Source organism: Emydura macquarii, unplaced genomic scaffold (genome assembly GCF_026122565.2).
Source record: "Emydura macquarii macquarii isolate MOO-44397 ecotype Brisbane River unplaced genomic scaffold, CSIRO-AGI_Emac_v2 contig_2768, whole genome shotgun sequence".
In the NCBI taxonomy this organism is placed as follows: Eukaryota; Metazoa; Chordata; order Testudines; family Chelidae; genus Emydura; species Emydura macquarii.
Genome location: NW_027132905.1, coordinates 14,084,375 through 14,110,632, shown reverse-complemented (window position 1 = coordinate 14,110,632; position 26,258 = coordinate 14,084,375). Strand labels below are relative to the sequence as shown.

Sequence of the window (26,258 nt, the reverse complement as noted above, 5' to 3'; positions counted from 1 at the left end):
TAATATCATGCAGTACAAGTCAAATGCCTTAAAGAAGTCTAAATATATTACCTTTAGCAGCTAATTTTTTTTTTTTTTTTTTTTTTTTTTTTTTGAGATGACAAAAGGGCGGGTGGGTGACCAGTACTACACATGATCTAGACAAGGCTGCACCAGTGATTATATGATGGCATAATATTCTCCCTGTTCTCCATCCCATTCTTTATTTAGCCTAACATCTCATTGGCTAGACAAATACAAGCCTATCCAACTGGGTATATCAACAATATATTTCTAAAAAACAAAAATTGTATTCCATTCCTTCCCCCCCCCCCCCCCTTTTTTTTTTTTTTTTTTTTATATAAAGAAAATTTTATTTTACTTTAAGGAACTTCATGTTATCACACCACATGCTTGGGTCAACAATGTTTATATGGGTAAAACGTATCAAGAATTTGACAAATATTTCTTCGTACGCATTTTATTTCATTAATTACACAAACTATGATCTTATCTTGTATATTTCAAAATTAAAAAAGAACAAAGCAGTTATTAGCAAGTTCTAGTCCCATCTTTGGGGAAATTCTGTGCCTAGAAATGCCAATGAACTGAAGTCCTGCAATTAGGTCAGGCATGTTTGTCTCCTAATTAGCAATGTTTGAAGTATAATGTAAAAACCTTTGAGTTAAATGCATTTACCTTCAAATGTGTTCTGTTAATACATCTTGCTTTTACCATAAAGATTTTAAAGAATACTTTCCTCTCCACCATAAGCATAGCTGCCATATACGAGTAAAAGGGCATTTCTAAAATTCACAGGCAAGACAGCTCCCATACAGAAGATCTGCAAAAACAACAGAAAAAGAGTAAGAGTCCTGAAATACAGACAGTGTGATTTCTAGTCCCTTTTCTTGCTTAGAAAATAAGTTCCATTAGTAGGATTTTTTGGGTTTTTTTGGGCAACTACTCGTTCTCTATTCCAAATCTCAAACACATCCCCATTTCAAGGCCCATTTTCCTTCAAAAGCCCTTATCTCGTAAGGCAAAGATATTGAGTACGGCTTTAAAACTTTATAGATTAGGCAAAGGAAACAAGTTACAACAAATGAAATACATTTTATTTTAAATTCCGTAATTTTAACTTCTATCATGGTAGTGCCTAGAGGTCACAACTTCAGTTGGGACTCATTGTGCAGAATATTGTGAAAATACAGAAAAGCCAATTGCTATCTTTAAGTACTTATAATCTAATGACAGACAGATGAAGGATTAGGTAATGGGGATACACCACATAAGTGAATGAGCATAGTGAAGAAATGACACTATTGTTACATGCAGAACTTTTTTTTTTTTTTTTTTTTTTTTAAATTGAGACTAGAGGTAAAAAAGGGAAGAGGAAAAGTAGCAGCTTGCCCACCAATCATGGCCAGGCAGGTGACAAGGTTTTATAGGCATCATGATGGACCAAATTCTAAGGAGCAATTTGAAGATAGATAAGGATGAGGTAGGAAGATTTTAATCGGAATTTTTCCCCATGGATAAGGGACAACACAGGAGAAAAAGCAGAGGCATTTAAAGGGAGCTGACTGGTGGGCAATAAAGGCTAAGAATACTGGCAGAGGTAAAAGTTCTGATTAATAGATCACCTAAATAGGGTGGGACTACATTGTGACAGACTTTAGCTTTATTTATACCATATTTGTACTCTGATATCACCCTGCCTTACAGACCAACAGGTGATATGCATTTGCTCTAATGGGCTATAGGGTTTGGAACTCCTAGTCTAAAATAATTCTCCCCTCATTCTTACTTTTAAATTGAACTTTAGAGCTTCTCTTTCCTTTCCAAAGATTTATTATAAATATGGGATCAACACTGATTCTCACTGTGCATTACATTGCCCTTAACTTGGGTTTTACAATTGGCACATTGAAACATTTGAAAATGCAAATAAAACTACAAAAGGTCAATGGATTTCAATTCATTTTGTTCCGTGCACTGTCACAGATGCATTAAAATAATTAGTTTATCCTTTAATTAATAGAAAATATTAAATGCTTTGCAGTTGTCTGCAAAACTCAAGTATACTCACAGTTTGCTGACCACATTACTCCCATATGGGCTCTTACAGAACTGTAATGCTCTCCACAAGGGAACCTTATCTTCTCTCCAGCTGCTTCAGTAACATTCGTTAACTTGAACAATCAGGCAAGCAAATGCCTGCCCTTACGGGCGCACATGCACATGGTTTTCAGAAGAAAGTGATATAGCTCTTTTTGTGATGGTTGTAATTTTTTGGAATGGTTCTTCAGTTTTCCAATTTTTTTAAGTTACAGTTATTTGTAGCCTTTTCTCTCTTTTTTTTAAATCTTGAACCATTCCATGTTATATCTTTATTGCAAAAAGTCAACATGCATCTTAGAAATTCAGATTGTAATCAATAAAACAAACATTACATATATGAATTTAAATGTATAAACAGTTAGAAATTCAACAATATCTCCTATTATACTATTACACAAGTTCACAATTTTGTAAAAACTATAGTACAAGTTTACTATACATCAAGAGGAACTTATATTCCTTTTCACATGATTTTGTTAAAAATGGTTGAAACATTTTCATCATAAATGGGCAAATGTTTTCAAAATGATCTTTTCACTCATGGGCTTTGCTATGCTTAAGAACTTAATTAATTTGATGATAAAGAAATGAAGAATAATTCTTCACACCAAGTTTTAATGTTTAGCATATACAGTTGTAATGTTTGTAAACTAGGCTTTAGTTTGGTAACATTTTATTTTAAATTTCCTATTTGTTTGGTATGCATATATAGATATAGTACTGATTATGAATTAAGTCAACTGTACTTTCTGAAGGTGTATATTATAATTTCATAATAAAAATAAAATGTTACCATAAAAATAAAATATATATTCTCAGTTACCTACTTAAAAATAAACAATTTAGTATTCCCTACTAAGCCATAAAATACAATACAGAGAGATCCTTTAGCTTTGGCAAAATGAAGGTAACTTTCAAACAGCTTTCCCAGTCCTTAAATACCAGAATTAAGTCAGTGACTGCTATGCTGCCCATCACTTAAACTCCCAATAATATAATAGCATGCTTTTAATACACAAGCTAAGTTGAGTGGTAAACTCACTTTTGTGCTTCAATGCTTAGAAATCACGTTTGGGATATCACTTGAGGATTTATGTAAGGTTACCATTGTGTACACCAAAGAAAATTGTATATAAATCTCCCCAAGGTCCATTAAATCCATCTTCCACCCTTGCCCCTCGCCTATCTCACCCAACTAAAAAAGCCAACACACATGAGCAAGGGCAAAATGTGTCTGAACAAAGTGTGTCAATAAGGTGTGTCCTTTTAAGAGCTAAAAACCATATGAAAAGGAATCCCCATTCTATTTAACTGTGTCAAAGGCTACTGAAATTTCTTACAGCTTCATTCATTCACTGTAATCTTCAGTTTCCAAATACAAAAATACAACAATTCTTATTGAAATCTATACGCTGGTAGTTTTAGTACACAAAAAGCAAAATATTTACAAAATGATACAGTTTAAGAAAAAACTCTGTACAAAAAAATATATAAATCCTTTGTTCCCTCTATCATTTTTTAAACCGTCAGGACTCAAACATTTGCTGTAATGGATCTTTCAAAATATACACTGAGCCACAGACATTAAGAAAATATTAAAGGTGGTGGAAGAAGAGCAAGGATTATTCTTCTAGGTTCAAAGTATTAATGTTTTTCATCATTCCTTCATACAATTTAATTTTAACTGAGCATTAGTAGGAATGCAGTATTTAACTAGAAAATGGAAGTCTTAATATGAAGGGGGAAATATTCAAGGATGTATTCCATCCGACACCAAAACTTAAAGCGATAAAAGTTTTGGTTTTTTACATATCACTACAGCAAAAGGATACTCAGAGAAGAAGAGTACAAGGAGCAACCTGAAAGAGTGTGACTTTAAATAACTAGCTATGTTCAGCCTAATTTAAAATTCCTGGTGCACGGTGTATTTATTTTGAATCAGGAACCAGTTGCGAATTACCCTGGTGAGCTAAATATTTGAAAGCAACATATGACTTCTAAAGCCAAGAATGTTTGGATTTGGTATATGTATATAACAAAGTTGTTTAGTGTCCCAGCAGTTGGTAGAGTATGTTTGCTCTGCTCCTCCGAACTGATATTCAGAATGGAAAGACATTATTTTACATGGCTACTTACATAACAGATAGCTCATACTGTACAGAACATACAGTACAGATGCATACAGAGTGAAGGAAAAAAGCCTACTGGATAATATATTTATACTCATGAATAGCAAGACCCACATAATAGGGTTATGAAGATCTATGGTTCTTGAAGGTCTAGACTCATTAGCCCCATTTCTACCCCAATCGACACCTTTTCTTTTTTGTTTCCGTTTTGTTTTAAAGTGGTGTAAAGAAAAAGGTAATTGAACATTTCATAGTGTCTATCTTACCTGTTTTTAAACTAAACTGCACTTTAAGATATAAATACAAATAGTTTTCCTATAGTGAGTTTTAAACATTAGTCTTAAGAATTATATCACCTAAAGTTCTGGTTTACTATAAACCTCTTATAGTAGGATATTGACCTTCCAAAAAATAATAAACTTACTCTGAACACTGTATGAGTTTGGCCTGATTATTAATAAAAGTGATAGATCTGGTCACAATGCAGAGGGGGTGGGAAGGTGGGAGAATAGGGTTCTAATGTGGTTGATTGTCAATCCTGTAAACCTGTATAGAGTTCTAAAACATTTACCAATACTGACAATGTAATAAATGAACAGCCTGGATTAAGTTTGAACCTTGTATTCAAACCGTAAGAAGGAATGGACACTGACAGTTAAAGAATGGAAACTGTATGCTAATGACCCAGATATCAGTGTCACTGCTAATGTTTCACAGTGAAATAGGATTTGAAGCATTTTACAGTGAACTAATTCTAGGCAGTATCATACTAATACCATGCTGAAGTATGCGAGAGGAAACAGAAGACAAAACACTAGAATGCAAAAAAGTTGGGATCTTCTACACTGAAGTTGTGTGTGACTCTCAAGACAGGTCTCGAAGCAAAAATAAATTCAAGCACAAATATTTCCTATAACTGACTCCACATGTAATAAAATGCTACCCTTTTCGAATTAGCAAACATGAAGCAATTGACATTTAATGAAAATGTGTATGCAGCTCTCTCCTACAACTTTATAATATTACTAAATAAAACCTGTAACTTCCTTTTGTTTATATCTGATAAATCAACACATTAAAAAAGATAATACATGTGGCATGAAAAAAGGGCTTAACAATATTGATAAGTTTCTTCTTTAGAGGAGGACCACCACCACCACCGATGATCTTTATAACTCTGTAAAAAGTCATTGGGCCTTTGGCTAACCTAGTATGACAGCTAAGTATCGGACATGTTTATATTACAAACTTGTGTTTTGAAAAGAAAGGAAAGTAAAATTTTTTGGCTCATCAACTTTCTTAAATAAATTTTTAAAAGTTATAGTTCAAACTATATTCCTAACACTATACAATTCCGAATCAAGTTTCATCTTCTCCAAGAACGGGATTCGTCTTCATCTTCATCATCATCATCGTCATCTTCATGCAAAAATAATTCTGAGGTTTCAGTCTCCTGGATGAAGACAAATGTAATTCAGAGATGGCACAATGTACTTCTATATGCAAGAGGCAACATGCTATATACAGCAGCAGCAGCATCTTGTTGATTTTATTATTTTAGGGTTTGGTTTACACAATGGCTTCTAGATATTATTTAAAAATGAGTCCCCATAAAACACGTATACATAATGCATTGGCTCTAACAGAAGGAGCTGATTCCCCTCCTCAATGGCATCAACATGTTGCAAAAATAGTAGCTTTTTCATTTAAATGGAATAAAAATCTATGAAGGGGAGAATAATTTGCAACATTCCTATTAAGTTCTGGTTAGTAACATGTCAATATCCCCCCCCCATGTCAAGGGACAGAAACAATTATCCAACTTAAACATTTCTTGGTTCAGGATGTCATGCTGGTCTGACAAAGTAATACATAGTGTAAACTTAAAGATTACGAACTTTGCATATTTTTGTTGCTCAAAAAGTGTTTTGCACCATTTGGCCAGGATTAATACAAAATTTATCAAGTACTAATAATTAAGACTAGTAATTTCATGCTCTTACTACATTGATTCTAGTAAATATGGGATTGGTAATGTTGAATTATCGTCTCTTGCAAATATCTAGTAATTTACAAATCAAAAGGATTAACTTATCTTGAGATGTGAACAATTATTTCTACCAAAATTTAAAAAGAATATCTTGTCCCCATCCTAAGGGAGGAGAAAGGATATGAATGAAGTCACTACGAGTCTCCAAATAATAATTGCTGCTCAGAAGCGGCATAGTATTTGAACTGTAGTTGGCTCTCAGAAATGAGTGCTTTTCTTTGCAGACCAAGACAAGACAAGTTTGTTTATCCACCAACCATTTATAAGTGCCCAAATCAGGCAAAGAAAATCAGGTATCAGAAAATGAAGCAATTTACCCCATATCAGAACTTCTGATGTATATCTTTAATTAGCACACAGATAACTCAAATGGTTGGTTTGGCTAGTTTACACAGGTATGCACATTTTACTCAAATATATACATCACTCTCATAAGGATGCATGCGCAGGTACAATATCCAATTAAGTTCTCAACATTTCTAAGAATTACTGTGTGAACTTTGCCACAATATCTTCAAGCAACTTCCATAGCTAAACAGAGAAAAAAACCTTCTACACAAGCAAAAATCCTGACATTATTAGGAATTCTGTGAAAAAGGATAAGCCACTATTCCAATGTATACAATAGTACCTCTTCCTTGGACTCCTCTTCCTCGATTTCTGTTGACACAGAAGGTACCTTAGGTTTGTGCCATGATATCTGTAGTCTTCGGTCTTTGAATCTTGATCCCTGGTTAGCAGCCTATGTTTTATTTTAGATGTGTTTTTTTAAAAAGGGAATTAAAAACATATGGTTCATAAGAGTAAAGAAATAATGTAACCAATAGTGAGCTAGATACTGTAATCAGATGAGGTGGCCCCCTTAAGAAGGGTCAATGTACACATCCCAAATCCATGCTACACAACCACCACCTCCCACTTCCACAAGGGTATTTTTGAGCAGCAACTTCAACACAGCTCCTAACCTGCTGAATCACTGTATGTACATTAGTACTCTGGGAACAGCAACAGGACTCAAAGATTGCTTGGTTGGAAGACTCTTGTGTTGAAGCTCTGTCTATGCTGAGTTCACCTACCATTTAAATAATGGCATCAAATATTCACAGTGTAGTTTCAGACTGGTATGGAACAAAGCACCGAGAAGAAAGTTCAACTAGTACATTTTAGGAAAGTGGGATTCTTACACTAAAACCACAAGAAGAGTTCCATTACTGTACTTACATTTTCAGCTTCTGAGCGGGACTTAAAAGTTAGGATGACACTTAAAGGAGAATCCTCTTCTTGGAGGTCTTCAATATCTCCAAATTTCTGTGAAACAGATGTACAATAAGAATAAGCATCAGGAAACAAGTGTGCTACTAGGACAAGCCTTCATATAACAAGAGCCAATTCAAAAGCTAAAATGTATATATGGCTTTTTGGTGGAAGGAAGAGAGCCTGAGGTGAGAAAGGCATCATAGGTGGCACCATCCAGCAGTGCTGTATAGCCTCGAGCTTGTTTCCCAAGAAACAGACTTAAATTACTTGCAATTAAAATTTACTGCTCAACTAGGAATACACACAACCTCCCCGCACAAAAAGGGGCTTTCATTTACCAGAGAGTGTTAAGAATTTTCTTATTTTCCCCTTTAACCCTATCCTCTACACATACACACACACCTCCCCCATCACGTAACTTCTCTAGTCCCACGAAGCAGTCCCTTTCGGAGCTCGTTAATTTGCAAAAGGGAAGCTGTTCAGCAATGGGTAGCACACCTCACCATGCAAGTTCTATGCATGCTACCTCCACAGTACTCTGCCAGAAAACAGAAGCTTGATCAATCTACTATCACTAGACCAATCAGATGTTTGCAACTCTCTTTAACAGGAGTATTAGAGTGGCAATAACACTGGATCACAATATTAGAGAATTAGATTGTCTTGTGTACACAAGTTGGCTGAAATAAGAGCAACTTAAGAAACTTTCATACTGTATTGTCTTCAGTAGAGAAAGGATTTGTAGTCAGTGTAAGCGTTTCTTGAATCTTAGTCTAAGTAGGAGAATCAAAATTACTCTTGTTTTCTATCCTAACAATGTAAAAACCACTAAGTTTCTTGGAAACACTTCTATTAACTTAGGTAATGGAAGTAATGGTATGCTAAAGTTCTAACTGCAGATCTAACAGCTGATGCTGCTGAAACTACCAGGCAAAATTTTCACAACCATTTAAGTCACTTAAACTGGGAGACTTCCCAGAGGGTGAACACTAGTGCTGTACTTCACGTTCAGCTAAAAACACTAGAGCAAGTTGAAAAAAATTCTAAAAATGTCCCCCCCAATCAGAACTGACCAATCCATTGAAATCTAAAGTGTTTTGCAGATAGTTCTATTTCAGTCAAGTGCCTTCAGAAACCCTTATTTCAGAAGTCTAACAGAACCCTCCTTGGTCACATGGAGGCAGGCAAGCTGGTAGGACTGCCTCGGAATCGTGAGTCCTAGGTGTACCAGGGTTTGCAGCTCCAGGTTATACCGCCATGTGGGCTGCCCCACTGCCAGGACTCCATTCCCTTCTACAGTTATATTTAGTAATCCAAATCCCAATTTTTGGGAAGGCAAAATTATATACTTCTTGAACAACTTCTTCTATGACTTTGGAATAGCAATATGACTTATCTGTGTTATGGAAATAGGAATAAAAAAAGTTACACATCTTAAAGATAAGGATGGGGGAAAAGGCTTACACAAAGTTGCTCTGAGTTCCTCCATTAGAAGACATGAAAGAAACACCAAGTTTTGCATCTGTAGTACAGAATCATGATTAAATTTCTGTTTAAGTTTTTAAACTATCCATAGCTGACTTACAGAGAAATGTTGTAATAATTCATCTTTCTCCTCTTCTATGAAGCCACCAACAGTTAGAGCTTTGGGGCGGTGATCCACCACCATATGATTCAACGTGCCCCTTCCTCTCCCACCACGACCTCGTCCTCTTCCTCTGCCCTGAACAGATATCACCTTTCCTCGACCTACAGGCAAGATACCTAAACGGGCAGCCTGTTAAAAAGAAAGGCACATAGTGGGCAAAGCTATCTTCAGCTTTTATGGGAGTTGAAAGCTTCATGTAACAGACATGAAGCATTGGAACAGCACTCTTTACGAACTAACCTCAACCTGTAGTTGACTGAGCTTTTTCCTCAATTCTGTTGTGTCTTCTCCAGAAGACAATCTTTTATGAAAGTCCAGTTCTGCATCTAAAAGCTCCTTTTGTGCCTTAAAAAAAAAGGGGGTGGGGTGGGGAATATTAGTACTTATCCTCTTAATGTCTTATTCCATTTCTTTATCCATAGACTTTAGGAAAATCCCTTGGTAATCATATTCCTCCCTAAGCCCAATGTTCATGCCCAGAAAAAGAAAATGATGTTCAGCTCTGAAGAAAAGCCATTTGAACTCCTGTGTTGGATACCTGCCCTGCCGGGGCTGGTAAAGTTCCTTGTACAAGCAAACTACGGTTTTAGTGATCTCTTCCCAGTTGATCATTGAACTATATGGATCAAAAGTAACTTTCAAAAGTTATTTTCTATTGGTGTTGATGCATTTGTCCCTGCTTATACGTCTCAATATGCATTTGGTTATAGGATCAGAGTTAAGTAATGTTTGATGTTTTCATAGGTATGAAAGGATTTTATACTAAATGCTGCAGGAGGACAATTTTACTGCTTGTGGGAATGCCAGTTAGTCATTTATATTCCCACTAAATCTATCTTGGCATTTAAGTGCTGGTAGAACTTACTTTGTCTTTGCACCTAAGGCTTTATCTTATACTTTTCCAATCAGGAATTTGTAGCAATTAAGAACAGAACATCCTTAATGCTTTTTTAAATACCTGTATTACTGTAAACACTATTTATTACAAGTTATTGAACCAGAAAAGTAATCAATACCTTACAGCATCATTCATGCAGGACAAACTGGCATGTACTAGGTAACATGACATAGTTCACATTCAGGACCCAAAGAACAGGATTGGTAAGAAAAACTAAAATTACTACTCAGTTTGATTTCTTCTTTGAACTAGCGTGATGCATTTTACTTCAGAAAGCTGAAATTCAAGCAATGTCTGTAATCAATCTAAGGTTTGGAGATATGCTCAGATTACTTTTAACAGCTAGGTATACCAGTTCTCTGTGTACCAGTGTCTAAAGGGTATTAGCTTTCCCTTTGTTCTATCCCCAAGCTCCATTATCCACTCTAAAAGATGAATTGAGAAAGTCAGCATGAAGACTGCTATTGCCCACTCTTTGCTAAAAATCCTATTACTGATTTATTTCAGAAGATATTATAATATATACATTGTAATATATGTATAAATGCAAGACAGGACTGTTTCATACAATGCACGCACCTCTGTCTTGGACTTTAATTTCGATGGCGTAGAGGCTACGGATGAAGTTTTCAATTCATCCTTTAATTCAGAGATTTTTCCTGTTAGTTCTTTCAAGGTCTTCATTATTTCTGCCCTCTCCTCTGGTTTCATGGCCTTATTTTTCTCCAGCTTAGATATCAACATCTACATATGTAAAAAAACCAACAGAGTAAGATGATGCAATTCAAACAAAATCAAATTGAATAATTCTGGTGCCTACTGGAATCAGAATGCAATAGCTGGAATAAATTCCAGATTTACCTTTTGGCATTCTATTTGTTTCTCTAACATCTCCTGCTTCTTTTTTCTCATATCTTGTTGTAGCTTCATTGTCTCCTAAGTGAGAAGGACATGCTTTCAGTCAGTTATTGGGCAGATACAAGTTACTATAAGTAAGAAGAACTAGATTAAACCACACCACTTATTCTTGGCTGAGATCTAGAGTAGAGGACTCAAGGGAAGGCAAAAAAGATCTCCAGGGAGAAAGCCCTGCGGGTACTGCTCCACTCCAGAGCAGGAACCTTTGCAAGGTAGCCAGACCCTAACTGAAGGTACTGTGATGGGTCCTGTTGGACTGTATACCCCGGAAGGGGTTGGTTTATTTTTGCACAAGGACTGTGTGTAACTTGGCCAGAGGGCTGAGTCACGGAAGACCCCCCAGATGAGCACAGCAGAGGACAGGGGGCACTGTGAGCACAGAAATTGAGAAATAACTGCAGGCATGTGGACTCAACGAGGGAGTGCTCACGTGAGGTGAGTGCACTCTGTTACAAGCTACCTAAAAGATCATTTCTTTACAAGGACCGTGACTTTTAGACTGTCCATCACACAACGTATATACAGTTACCTGTTTCTTTTTAAGGGCCTCTTGAACATCATGGGATTTAGATCCTGTGCCAGATTTCACAGATGTCTTTAAGTTTGTGGAACTATACACCATTTTTGTATGGCTTGTAGAAGTAGGAAACGTCTGAAATAATAGAACACTAAAATGACTTAGGATGTTATGCCAAGACAGTTATAAGCACATGAACAAACTTTAGGAGTAATGCATCCAGTTTACAATCAAGATAGCACACACTCTTTTTGGACATTTAGAGTTTAGTTGATGCATGACAACTTAATATACAGAGAGACAAGGTGGGTGAGATAATATCTTGTATTAACACTTGAAAACTTGTCTCTTACCAACAGCAGTTGATGCAATAAAAGATATTACCTCATCCACCTTGCCTCTTTAACATCCTGGGAGCAACACATTATAACTACACTGCAAGCTTAACATACACACATGCATATAGGAATCAATAATGGCATAATTTTGCCCAGAAGAATAAATCTGAATGGTTGTCAAAGGCATTTGACAAACAAGAAAAATTTTGGATGGGGGAAAGGTTATCTTTCTGTGTATTATTCTCCACATAAGAGCCAATGAGACCAGTTACACAAACCACAGCATGATCAAATTTATCTCTGCTAACCATTTAGAGACTAAGCATACTTCTGCATTATATATAGGTTAACATTCACACTCCAACATTATGTTTTCTGTTCAGAATTTTAGGTATTGATTCCCATTGAAAGAGCAATAGTTATTCAGCCTAAACCTTGCACAATTCTTCCCTTCCCACTACAAGCATATCCTTTGGTTACCAGGGCTATGCTGCACCACAGCATCAGTGCAACTCAATCCACATTACCCTGAATTGTATGAAAAAAGCTATATAAAAAGGTACCAACCATGCAGATCAGTGCACGTGAAGAGTAAGTTTATATGAACAAGTGAAATCTTGTCACTAGAGATCTGACTGAATATACTGAGGGATCAGATTTTGTTAGCTAAGCAATATCTTTTAAATGTTATTTTTCTAATCATACCTATATTTTAAACCAAGATTCAACAATAATTTCCCACAGACATTACTCCAATTTTAAAGATAGGAAACTGGAGCTATGTAGATTAAATGACTTGTTTGAGGTCACACACAACATCAATGGAAGAACTATGAACAGAACACACAAGTCCTATGTACTCATCTTCTGATATAACCACAGCCAAAGCATTAAACTTTGAGAGTCACAGGCATTAATCTTTGTCAAACATACCTGAGAATCCTCTGCAGTAGCACTGGACTGGTTTAACAAATGTGCTGCATCTGTCTGGTTTCCACCTGCTGCTCCAAGGCGACGTTTAACTGAAACCTTATTAAGGACATAGGCACCAGATGCCAATGGTTTAGTTATCACCTATGTAGGAGTACATATAGAAAGGAAAGATTATACAGTTGCATTTTAAAGCACTATCCACTTTGAAGCATCACTGATCTTCAATGTTTGACAAGCAGCCTCATTTTGTATGAGAGCAATATACCTTTGACACATTGCTATGTGCTGTTGCAGCTGGAGGTTGGGCAGTCAACGTTTGTTGTTGAAAATGAAGCTGGTGATGCAGAGATTGTGGCGGCTGCTGCTGGTGATGGTGCAAATGTTGCTGCAGCACCGGTGGCTGCTGCTCATTTTCCCTATGCCACAGAACTCTTATAAATCGATTGTTTAAAACTGCCTCTGTGCTGGAAATGGCCTTTCTGGCCTCATCGTTAGTTAAATATTGAATTAGAGCAGCTTCAGGATCATTCTTGAAAGCAACCTAAAAGAGAAGTTCAGCATATATGAACAATTACCACTGATCCATATTTCACAGGAAACAAAGCATTTGAAACTTCATGTAAAACTATATTTAACAAATGTTCGCCAGAAAGGAGGGAGTTGTATTTTTCAAGTGTCGATTACACAAAAATGACACACTGGTAAAGTCAGCCAAATATCCTCTGATAAACTTTACACAGCACAGAACACAGATTTTATGTATGGATGTAGAAAAATATAGTACCATTGTGCTACCTGCTATTATCACTATTAATATTCACTTTGAGTTCGACAGGAACAACTGTTGCTGCTCTTATCAGAGTTGCTCTCTGCATCCCCAGTTCTTCCTTTTAAGCTCCTGTGGAAGGGCAGGGTTTGCATCGATAAGACTAAATATACACTGCATCAGGCATTTGGGTTACAGAAGCCAGGAGAATTCTGCCCAAATGCTCAACAAAGTCACTATAATGCAAGCCACAAGGGTTTGCTCCATTTTTAAGAGAAATGCCTCCTAATTCCATGTGACAAATTTGAGGAAAAAATGCTTCATTTAATGTCACTATCAAAGTCTGATTTTATTTTCCAGTATGAAAAAGGTAATTACATGTTTTAAATACACTTTTTTAGAGGAAGGAAGATTACCACCACCAACAGAGAAAGTAATTCTTAATAAACTAGATATTTTTAGTCTAAAAACGTCTCTACTCGAATCCTCAAACTCAAAATGTAGGCAGACTTTCAGAGACCCCACTTTTTATTCAATTCTCCTAACGAAGGTCTAAAAGAGTCCAAACTACTTTCCCAGCCAAATAGTGGGAAACAATTGGATATTAGCCATATAACTAGAACTATTGTGTTTATATAGTGTTCTTCATTCCAGATAATCCCAAGCAGCACCACATGAATGTAGAACGGCAGTAAATTGATGCACAGAGACTTTTGGTGAAAGATACTTGGATAAAGCCCTGACCTTATAAGAAATACTATGGGATCTTCAATCCCCATACAAAAACAGAAAGGATTTTTGTTTTCAAGGTCTCATCCAAAAATCAAGGGTAGGATGCTCAGTGAATGTAGTTGTTTCAGACCCAATGCTTAACTCCGACGCTTCGCCCCAGCTTTCGGAGTTTAAAAAGGACTTGTGCAGTTAGAAGCTACTGCAATACCTTTAACAGAGTGAAACAGTAATGCAGAGTGGACCAGGCACAAGAGGCTTCTGATTCAGTCCTTTGCCCTCCCCACTACCTCTCCTGATTTCCCAAGTGATACAGTACAGTTTGATAAAGTTATCAAAGAGGACTCAGGGGAAAAAAACAAAAAAACCAAAAAAAACACCTTGATTTTACCTGAATGTTAACAATAGTTCCAAATTTGCTGAAATGTTCATTGAGTTGTGTAATATTATTCAACTCAGGTGGGATTTTTCGAACTTCCAACTTGGTATTCGTGTACTGATTCTTTTTCAGAAATCCTGGTTTATTCTGGTTATTGGCTTGCCTAGAAAAAGCAACAGCAAGAGAACATTTATGGAAAACATACTTGCATCTAAATAAGGCAGTAAAATGATGGTTTCATACTAACTACTTAATAGACTACTGTTCATTACTTAGGTTTATCCTTCTATAATAAGTGTAGATGACAAATTTAAGATTTAATGAGAGACTGTTCTATGTAGCATTTAACATCTGTTTTCTCAGTTGGTAGGAGCCTGTTTACTAGAACCCAGAGCCTTTTGAGAGTCCTCTGACTCAGACAATTATATTCAGAACATTGAATAAAATCCATTTTACATTACTGATTAGTCAGTTGCACTTAGATGACCTCGTTGTCCCTTCTGGCTTTAAACTCTGACTTATTAGTCCTTACTTTCCCATCCAGGGTTTCTTTACAGATGGCCCTTCCATGCTACTTGGAGGTCTTTTCCTGCTGTCAGGCTCAAGCACCACTCTGGTTACATTGCTGCTGTTATTTGCAATGGGAATGGGAGTTTCCGTCTGGATGATAATGTTAGCAGCTGGAGGAAAAAGAGGCATATTATTTAGAGTGCTCTAACTTAGACATCCCCAAAATTAGTATTTAAATGACAAAAAAATGAGTGTAAATTAAAAAGTGCAAATTTAAAAAGCAGGCTTTTATTTAAAGAGAAGCCCAAGTATACATACTAGATGTGGGTATGTTCAGCTCTTAATACTAAAAATCAAAAAGGTCCTATCAAGGTGATCAATCTTGTTTATGGAATTACTTCAGGAAATGCAAGTAAGTAGCTTAACAATGAACTAAGTAGTGAGGGATAAGAATCTATTTAAAAATGACTTTGGACAAGCACCATATTCAAATTAGATAAAAAACCCTCAACTTAAACTCCGTACCTTAATTTACAAAGTAAGTGTCGGCCTACCTAAATCATTTGAAATATGGCGCTTCAGCCTATATTTGTGGATATCTGTTCAGACCACAATTAATGTTTTTTTTGAATGACTTGCTTTCTTGGGCTAAAGATAAAGACAGAGGTGAGAGGCTGCAGAAGTGCTGAGGAACTGCAGATCAGAACTGTATGCAATTAAGAGAACTAGGGAGGTTAGGAATATTTGTCTAGGTCCTGCTTGTATCCTGTTTAGATGCTGCTATTGCCATTAATCTTTCACGTCCCACATGCCAAATACTCCTTCCTCTAAAAAAACAAGCTTGTGGAATTGTACAGCATTTTATATGGTTTGTATAAGTACCAGAGACTTCTCTAACACTTAGTTATACTAATGAGGCTTCAGGGAACAGGAACCAGACTTTTCCTCTTAAATATATGAGAGTAAGTGCACCTCTCACCATTGGCAAACTTGAGTAGAGAGGATTGAAACAAATTTGCCTATAGTGTTCTGGATTTCCCCCATTACTGAAATGCATTCTCAGAGAGCAGAGTATCTTGGAGCTTGAGATGCAGTAAATCCTGTGTTTATGGCATCACAATCCAAAGGTTAGGAAATGGCATATCAGATTCCACAATAAGACTTCACAACTAGCTAAGCAGTAGAGATGACGACTTGTTGGGAAGGGAACTCTTCAGCCATGTCTTTTTGCAACTTTGCTTTCCAATTTTCCTGGTTACAAATATATGAAGTACAAATGGCTTAATCCTCAAGTCTCCCTCACCCATGTGGGAATTTCTTTAATGCCAATAGCTCCTGGTTTAACTTAGGCTTGGTCTACACTTACCCCGGCGATTTGGCAGCAGTCGACGGGAGTTAAGCAAACTACGCAGAAAACTTGCATAACTCCCGTCGACTGCTGTGCTTCTCTTCCGCAGGCAGTCTTCACTTCACTTGCGGGGGTGATTAACAGCTTCGACTTCTGGATTGACTGAGCGGGTCTTCACTGACCGCTCAGTCGATCCAGATAAGTCGATCTGACAGCAGCGACTTTGCCACCGTCAGTGTAGACATAGCCTTAGTTTTTGAAGTAAAATACACTTTCTGGGCTCCAACAGCATTTTTAAAAAACTTTACAGGTATTATGTGTAAGGTTTGTTTGGTTTTTTTTAGCGGGGTAAAACATGAAAATCAACCCTTCATTTAGACTACACCAGCTCAACTGAATAAATGCTAGAGTTTCACGAGCAGAAAGATCTTATGTGTGAAGGCTGTTTAAATTAAGATAACTTCCTTACAATAAGACAGATCCTCAGGTGTACAAGACCTGCCACAGCAGCTCTTTTGCCACCACCCTCACTTCAGGTGACACAGGGAGTATATGGAGAGAAGGTGTGTGGATGGGCATTCTTGTGTTCCCTGCTGTCAGCATAAACCTGTGTTACATTAAAGCAGCGTTCAGGCTTCTTATGTTATAAGGGGTATGATTTTAGGACTAGGTGGCTTAAAGTTACCTTTTTGCCCCATCTCACCTCCCAGCTGCACTGAGTATTTGTGGGGTTAATTTGAAAATTAAAGGGGAAGTGATTTGCTAGTGTGCAGACCAGTGCATAATACAAATCACTTTTAAGCAATAAGGCTTTTTTTTTTTTTTTTAAACTTTCAGATGATCAAGTTAGCAGTCAAAACTATTTTCTACTTTAATAAGAAGAACTTTGACATTTAACGTTTGTGCAAGTTATGCCCGCATGTTAGTTCAAGGGCTCCAATAGATTTAGCCTGGAACAATGGAAAAGGAAGTGATAAAACTCTACTCTACTCATAAGGGCAATCACAGCTGCGTCAAGATACCCTTCTTACCTCTTGGATTTGTATCCATCTCCCCAGATGTTAGGCCAATCAGATTTGGACGCTGTGTTTGTGTTCTTGTAAAGAACTGTCGGTATTGAGATCTACCAGCACTGGTAATACTAGGTGCTTCTGGGTTATAGCCATCTGGCTCATAAGTATCTATCAAGAGACAGAAAATGAAATAGGAGGGATTTCCAAATAATTCCAAAATTCCAGGTTAGTTTCCTCAAGAAAGATACATTTATGTCCAAGAATCAGTCTGGTTTGGATGGGGGGAAGAGATGGGAGTAAAATAGGGCACAGAAAATACACATAGCCTGCCATCTAACACACTTGGGTAATATTACTGGACTCTGTAGTATATCCAAGTTGTATTTAGTGTGTGTCTGTTGCTAGTTACTGGTTTGTTAATACTTCAGAATCTTTTCCATGTTGGTCCTCAGTTCAGAAAAGAAGGAAGATTTAAGCCATGTGGGTTATTTTTTAATAAGTAAGCCAGGCAGTGGGGTTTCCTTCACTAAATCTGATTGTATTCCAGTGCCTGAGAGGAAGCAAAGGAAATACTCATGTATTTTGCTGGGCCTGGTGGTAGGTAGACAGACCTTCATCAGGGTGATATTGCACAACAGAGTTCAGCTCTCTCTTTTTCTTGAGACAAGGACTGTGTGCTCAGTGTAGTACATAAAAGACATGCTACATTCAAATAATTCTATCCAAGACAGCTAAAATATTGGGCACTAATTTGATCAAAAATATTTACTCACTAAATGAGCCAATAAACAGATTTTAGCTTAAGATGTAGCTATCTGAATCCAATACCTGAAAAGAGCTCTGCATAAGCTTGAAAGCTTGTCTCTTTCACAAACAGAAGTTGGTCCAATATGAGAGTACCTCACCTACCTTGTCTCTCCAATTAGACATTAAGGATCATTGTAATCAAAAGTGATAATGATCTGAGAACACACGAGAAGCTAGGTTGGAGAAATAAAAGAGCAAGTGCAGTTCCTTTCTAAATGTCACCTCAAGGAGGTCTCATTCTGTCAAATGTGTTTAAAAGAAACCCAACCCCACACAAAATCCAGAGCTGGTAAAATCTGTGGCAAGCCTCCAAATATATACTGCATGGCCTGGAAGGGCAATGACTGGATAGAGGGAGTCATCTGACACAAAGTATCAAAAAACCCACCAAAACAGATTTTCACGTTGCCAAAAGGGAATCGAAGATTCCCCATATGTACTGTAAGTTTTAAAATGTGTTCCTTCAGAAAGAGAAAGAGTGACAAATGCTTGATCTTAAATATATATTTTAAAAGCAGTTTAGTTTTGGATTCTGCTGAGGACATATGCAAGCATATGCAAATTGGCTCATAGTCACTCTTTTGCTGAATCACATCTGATTTCAAGAGGACAGTCAGTGAGTGTACTAATGGCAACAGTGAGAATCTAAGAGTATGACATGACTGTCTCCAAGAATGTCTTGGAGAGCAGAATTATGTAGTGTTAAGCTAATAGGTTTAGACCAGACTAATAAATCTGAGGAGAACTGGAGGAGGTGAGGATATTCTCAGAGGAAGCAGAGATCCTATGGTCACATTGCTTTAAGGAGACCATGCTCAGAGCTAGAATGTGAAACTATCTTCTCTTCCCTCCCACACCCACACACAGCACCATGGAGCACTAATCAAAGGGAAAGCCACCAGACTGGATGTTTTTGGATTAGTATGTATTGCAAGAAGATAAAAGCAATCACTATTTATATTACATAACATTAACAGAAGAAGTTTTAAATCTAATTTATACCAGGCAGATTAAGAGAGACATTTGCTTACGTTCTGATACAGTATACAGTAGGTTTTGGGGCAAGGGAGGAGGTAGCCTTGCTCCCACTGGTGCAAGACTGGGCACTGCACTTGTCCGAGGCTGTTCACGGTTATTTATCAAACTTGACTGTGTTAAAGGTGGTCCTATAATGACAACATAAAATAGATCACTACGACTTCATAGCCCTACATATACTGAACAAATTTGCACTGAACTATTTGTACATTTATACTCAGAACCTTTACTGTAACCAAGTTTCCTGAGATTGCAATGTTTTCTAATCTGAGAACAATAAAAACACTCTGTACATAAACCACCACTTGGGTTATTTACTCAATAATGGTTTATGAGAAAGAACAAAGCTTTAAACTAAAAGGCACTCTCTCTTCCCCTGGAGACAGCAACTGTTATTTTGTTAGGGTTTACATTTGCAAGAGCAGCTCCTCCCTCAGTTCCACCTGGGGAATAAAATCTCATTGAGAGCAAGAGATCACAATGGTGCTGTTTAGACAACAGGCCTAAAAGAAGAACTGCAGGAATTTGTGTTCAAATTCAGTTATTTTACTGTGTTTTTTTCCTACTTACTTAAGTCCAGTACAAAATTCAGAACAGTGGCTGAGCCATGCTATGCATCCAATTGGTAAAGTTTCAACCACGATCAGACAGCAGAATAGTTTGTTTTCTATTGAGTATTTCAACTATCAAAGAAAATGGTGGTAAGCAGCTCCACGTAGTTTTTCTGCTGATCAGATGCACTCCTTTTAGGCAAAAAATTTTTTCCATACCCAAATAGTTTTAAATTTCATTTCCTTACATTTTTAGCTCAAACAAAGGTTAAATGTATTACAACCACACTCAGTTATTGAATCCTGAAGCCCTTGCAGAAGTCTTCGTATTGGTATTGCACACAAGTTGGACAAAAGCATTATTTCTTTTGGAGGAAGGCTAGCAAGAGTAATTCAGTTTGACTTGCAAACTCGACCCACAAAAAAAGATTTGAGGCTTAATCATACTATTTTCTGAAGATCACTTATCTGAAAAATTTCTATGAGGCCCAAATGCTGACTGTTTGGAGACTTCCTACGGAGTATGACTATTCCTATTCCCACAACAGCTGATGTAATGAACAAAACAGTGCTGGAACACAGCGTCCATGTTCCCAGGATTCTGCAGAATTCCTCTCACAGACACAATTTATGATCCAACGTTTCTCAGCGCCAGCAAAATGCACTGGGACATAATGGAGAAGTGGCTAGGGAAACTCAAACACCCATGACAAGCCAAAAACTCTGCAGCCAACCAAAGAAGTGTTAGATGTGCTAGAATGCATCTGCTTTATTTTGGGCATTCTACTGCTGAGAGGGGAAATTTTGAAAAAAAACCAAAACATTAAGCATACCATACTTAATATTACCAAGGTTAGTAGGACACCTACAGGACTCATAACCCCTAACTAAGTTAATTCAGTTTGGATGACAGCACACATTTACCTTAAAATAGTTATTTGAATATTATATGATTAGTAAGGAGTTTCAAACTAATGTGAGAATCTTTTGATGAGACTAATCTAAAAAGGTCATGTAATTGTCAGCAATAATCAGCCCCATATATATGAATAGCTGCTTCTATTCCTTTGTATTTAACATGCTTTGAGTCCTGAGTATCTATTAATCAAAGGGATATATTATACTGGATCTATAGTGTGACTTATTGGCGCATTCACTGAAGTGCTAAGTACAGGAATTTAAGTGCTCAATCCTGCACTGATGGATGGGGGAATGGTTAAATAATCTAGTGAATTTTTTCCCCCATGTCTCTAGTGGGTATATTACTCATTTATAGTGCTGTGAACATTTTTAAAACTGCCTTCCAAGTATCATTTTAGTAATAGTTTTGTCTAGCACACAGATAGCTAAGAAGCTAGAACACACTGTTACTTTGGGTAAATAAGTATCTTTTATTAGGAGCTAAGTAATTCATATTAGGACTACAAAATAATTTACCACAATATTTTAACTTACTTGATACAGGAAGCACAACAGGAGGTGGTGCCTGAGGATGTATTTGTGGGCCTGGCATTCTCATGTTGTGAGCTGGGCCTGGCATTGGAGGCATTAGCATACCAGGAGGCGGAGGAGGAGGAGGGAGTCCTGGGGGTGGTGGTGGAAAAGGAATCATGCTTGGCAATGAAACTTCATCTACTACTAAAGGGTCATTTCCATGATCAAATTGGCAAAGGTCACCGAGTACACAAAATCCTCGTTCTGCAAAGAAGACAATTTCATTACCATTTGTCAAGAATTTCAAAAGTGATTACTGTAAGATTTAGTATCACCATTCATGTGACTTCTCACTAAAGAGCAAACAGATGCATTTAAGAAGTCCAGAATTCTCTGATCTAACATTTTGCTTTTACACCATTAAATAAAACTTCAAACTAGAATTTAAGTTGGAATTATATTAGTGCAGAGTCAAAGAATGTGAACTGTTTCCACACACTGTACAAATTTCATCAGCGACAGGAGGTGGGTGGGCAGGGGAGGAAGAGAGACCCACCACCTGTTTTATGTGAAACACTATAATCTCATTGAGGGCTGCTACTGGCTGAAGTATTTGCCAACGCATGCGTGTAAAATTGTGACCAAACTTAATATGTTACTGCTAGTGCCAAGAATTGTCAGATTTCAAGTAAACCACTTCCAGCAAGATTAAGTTTTATCCAAGCAAAATGCAGGCTCATAAATGCATCCTTACATTCAAAATAATCTACATACCACTTAATCTTCACTTACTGCTTACATATAGTGAAGAATTTGGTAGAGATATTTAAAAATAAAAGAATATATGAGAGGTAAGAAATAAGAGGCACTCAGGAGGAAATTGGAGAGAAATTGAGAGCTTCCTTACCATCATAATCTCGACATCGTCTTTTAGGTGGAGGGTTTCTGCCAAATGAATTGGGAACACTATGATTGTTATAATAATTTGACCAGCTTTCTGTTGTGTTCTCAGGATGGTGAGCAGGTGCAATCACAGTAACAGCACTGGGAATAGACTGCGCAGAGGAATACTGTTCAGTAGAGTTACTGGATGACAAAGACACGGGGTTATATGAGCTCTCCATGTCATTCCTTTCACTCTTGAATTTTGCTCTCTCCCTGTGTTCCGCTTTAAAGAAAACCAAGCAAAATAAAGCAGGTAAATTTTCATGCTTTTGTTAGGTATATCACAGTCCTGAAGAAATGGAATGCATAGATAATTAGTGGATATTACACAGTAATACGAACTCACTTATTCACCATGCAGAACATCGAATGTTTATACTGTTCATGTAAGATTACTTTTTGCAAAATGCTAGAACTGTAAACCCCAGGCATCAAGGAAGTTTTCACCTCAGAACTGGTCATTGCTCTCACACAGCTCACATTCATCCAACCATTTTCCTTTCTTGACAGTGAAAGCAACATTTTCCTCTAATGTTAAATAAATGACAAACTCTTCTTAACATACCTTGAGATCCATAACACTTTATTGTGTCAATGACTTCAGTTCCTGGATTTCCTATACAAGGCCAATAGAACACATGCCATTGTTCCATTTAAGTATAAAAACAATTTTATAGAAATAAATCAACTTCTTCACAAAAAGATACTATTTTCCAAAATGCTGGTATGTCTTATCAGACAGCACAGATCCACTGGCATACACTTATGAATAAACTGAGTTTAAAAAAACCTAATTCCCTTGACTATACTACTGTACAGAACTGCCCCTTAATTGGTTTAATTTTGTCAACAGCATGTACTTCTCCAAGCCAGTTCCATAGCTAATGTGCTAAAACAACTCACAAGCAACCAGCTTCTGTTTATTTGTATATTTTGCATTATCACTACAACGAGTCAGATGTTCTTCCAGAGCAACGTTTTAGCTACTCACCAATATTTCTGTTCGGATCCCGGTCTTTGCTTCTACCCCTGCTACGGCTACGACTTCGGCTTAACCCTCTGCTTTTACTACGACTTTTACTCCTGCCTCTTCGCCAGTCATATTTGTCTCTGTATAAATCATTCCGGTCATAGTATCTGTCATAGTCCCTCCATTTGCCATCTTCTCTCTTTTTCTCTCTGGTTCTGTAAGACATGTATGTATAAGCCACATCTACTGAGAGAAACAAAGCTCTGGAACGAGTCTGGAGTCACAAATGGTACATAATGTTCCTCCCTCTTCCTTCCACTCAGACAGTAGCACCCACAGGTGAAAGAGAATGGTAATAGGGGCACAAAAAGGAACATGTTCCTGAAATGGCCAACATCAGCTGCTGTAAATATTGTGCATAAAAAACAATGTTCTTCATCTACATAACAAAAAGGAGAGAGTAGAATAGATGAAACTCTTCAATATCCCTAAGTACCAGCCCGTGGGACTGTGTTTTGCTGTGTTCTCAGGGGAGACTAATGTTCTACCAAAGAGCTACTGGAGGTTGATGGCAGAAAGGGAGGGAGGATAGAATAGGCAGTCTGGTAAAACGACTGCCTCAAGAAGTGAAAATCCACAGTGAGTCTGGCCAGCAAGCATAGGGAAAGATATGAACTTCTTGTGATTAAAGGGCAATACTAACCTTTGTTCATTAGAATCTAAACGGTTTCTCTGTGGGCTAGGATACTTCTTTTTCCTGCCATCTCGTTCTTCCTCTAACGATTCTTGAAATATCTATTTAACAGACAAGACATCAAAAACAAACAACTTTAAAAAATACAAAGAAAGATTTTGTTCAATCCATAGCTAGAAACTGTTTAAGACAACGGGACACCTATATTAGATGTATGTAACAAAGGAGCAGGGTTATAAATGTTCATGTCTTTCTTTTAAAAAAATTTTGTTTCCCTATTTTTGGGTTAAATTTACATTACACAAGACGTGTTGAAGTTAAAGGAAAATAGTGTGTCATCCTCCAGTTGTTTGCAGGGTTCCTTACTGTAAGCAAATATGATCTTCTACATACGATTTCCCAGACAACAGGAACTTAAGCAGCCTTGCAGGCTCTTTTTCATAAGTACATCATTAATATACATTCTGTAAGTGGTAAACTATTCATATATTTGGATTGTACAAGTCATACTTCTTACAAACATTAACAAAGCCAAAAACAATTTCTCTAGTGTTTTTAGTCAGCTCCACCATAACTCGGTCTTTTGAAAATGATCCCTTGTACTGTTTCTAAGTTTATTTGCAGCCATTTTGTCCCAAACAGTGCATCTCTTTTAAATTATTAATAATTTTAATGGCAACAGCAGAGATAGCAATGATTTTTATGAAAGCTTTTATTTACTTTTTTAAACAATGGGCTTACTTCAAGATAACTATATTTTAGTTTAAGATTCTTCCTTTGTCTGCATTATTTTAGCCTGTGTCATTCCATTTGCAGGAATTCTGAAACAACTCTAGATGTACAGCAAATGATGTTTCACAGTGATTTTAAAAGACACTACATGATGTCCTGATCCCCTGCAACCCCATATAAGAAACCAAAAAACCCAATTCTAGACCAAGAGAACAATGGCAGTTTTAAGATCTGTTCTAATATGCTAAATATCATAGCTAAATACAAATGTCGGGGCACCAAAAGAAGTGATAGACTTGTAAGGATGCAGTATGATAAACTTTCACTTAGGATTAAATAGTATTTCAGAATTAGAATTTTGGTATGAAGAGATGATCCTTAGCTACAGTGCTACTCAACATAGAAACAGCTAGACTGAACAGTGTAGATGTATATCTACACTAATTACAGCGTCTAGCAGTGAAGTGTCTCCCTTTCCAAAACCCAGCATTACATGACTATTCTTTGGAGGACTGACTGACCGTTCGCAATGTGAGATCATTCACTGCCTCCATGACCTTTGGCTGATTGCTGACATTGCAGACAGGACAACAAAAATGCAGTAAGATATTTCTACTATCTATACGTAGACTCTCAGACAACAGTGAAGATATGAAAAATCCATTGTCATTAAGTCCTGTTTTCCAACTGTTCACTTATCAAGGAGAGATTTTAGACGAGAAACTTCTAGTAGTTCTAACAGTACATGATAAACATGCACATGAGGTAGAGAAAGGGTCAGAATATCATATATCCCATCTGACCTTATCTAAGTATAGCCAGCTCTTTTCTATAGTAACAGCATCACTTAAGCAAGCTGTGAATCTCAATGAACCATGATGACAGTAGATCCAGAGAACAGAGAAATATTTCTATTGCATTCTCTACTCCAGCCAGGATCAGGGCACTACTGTGAAAGGTGTTTTGTAAACATGTAGGAAGAGGTTCCCTGTCCTGGGGAGTTCACAACATAAAAAAGACAAATATAATTTTAAAAAAGGTAGTGGAAAGGGGTACAACATACAAGTGAAGTGAGCGAGCAAGAGTGATGATAGGAACACACCATGGTGCCTCTATTTTAAAACATTTTTATTTTGATTATTGTGAGCAATAGTGAATAGGAGTATAAAAAGCATCGGCTGTGGAAAGGATGCTGTATTATATCCAGGATAATTCCTAAAAAAAAAAAAAATAAGATGCTTGGTAACAATTTGTCTAAAACACATTTGTTATGCATTTAATACTGCATATACAATATCTAGACTAGAGTAGAGTAATCTTTCGGAAATCTATAAGCATTTTTGAGGCAGCTATCAAGACCCTTACATCATTCTCCACTCCTTAAATCATTCATTCAGTGTCATTCCTCATTGCCAAGGAGGGCTGAATGAGATCTCGGAATACTACTCCAACATTGATCAAAGGGCAGTGTCTGCAAAAGGATACAAAATGCTCCTTTACACAAATGGACAGAGCACACCACCTTTACAGCATTCCTGTAAGCTCAGAGAT

The 26,258-nt window shown here is 37.0% G+C and overlaps 1 protein-coding gene across 2 annotated transcripts in view; it reads right to left on the bottom strand.

Moving 5' to 3' along the window:
- Positions 1-323: 323 nt before the first annotated feature.
- Positions 324-26,258, bottom strand: part of RBM27 (RNA binding motif protein 27) — a 32,287-nt gene continuing 6,352 nt past the window's right edge. The window contains exons 4-22 of one of the 2 annotated variants that reach the window (XM_067567546.1): positions 23,985-24,076; positions 23,303-23,496; positions 22,877-22,927; positions 22,274-22,534; positions 21,388-21,630; positions 19,375-19,509; positions 17,555-17,704; positions 15,198-15,345; positions 14,678-14,828; positions 13,057-13,332; positions 12,792-12,932; positions 11,533-11,655; positions 10,947-11,021; positions 10,665-10,829; positions 9,428-9,532; positions 9,125-9,316; positions 7,504-7,590; positions 6,914-7,024; positions 324-5,685 (exon numbers count right to left, since the gene is read on the bottom strand). In XM_067567546.1, the coding sequence (XP_067423647.1) occupies positions 5,599-5,685; positions 6,914-7,024; positions 7,504-7,590; positions 9,125-9,316; positions 9,428-9,532; positions 10,665-10,829; positions 10,947-11,021; positions 11,533-11,655; positions 12,792-12,932; positions 13,057-13,332; positions 14,678-14,828; positions 15,198-15,345; positions 17,555-17,704; positions 19,375-19,509; positions 21,388-21,630; positions 22,274-22,534; positions 22,877-22,927; positions 23,303-23,496; positions 23,985-24,076 (2,787 nt within the window). In that variant the 3' untranslated portion in view covers positions 324-5,598. The remainder of the gene's footprint in view (positions 5,686-6,913; positions 7,025-7,503; positions 7,591-9,124; positions 9,317-9,427; positions 9,533-10,664; positions 10,830-10,946; positions 11,022-11,532; positions 11,656-12,791; positions 12,933-13,056; positions 13,333-14,677; positions 14,829-15,197; positions 15,346-17,554; positions 17,705-19,374; positions 19,510-21,387; positions 21,631-22,273; positions 22,535-22,876; positions 22,928-23,302; positions 23,497-23,984; positions 24,077-26,258) is intronic. The other variant, XM_067567547.1, reaches the window with a different exon arrangement.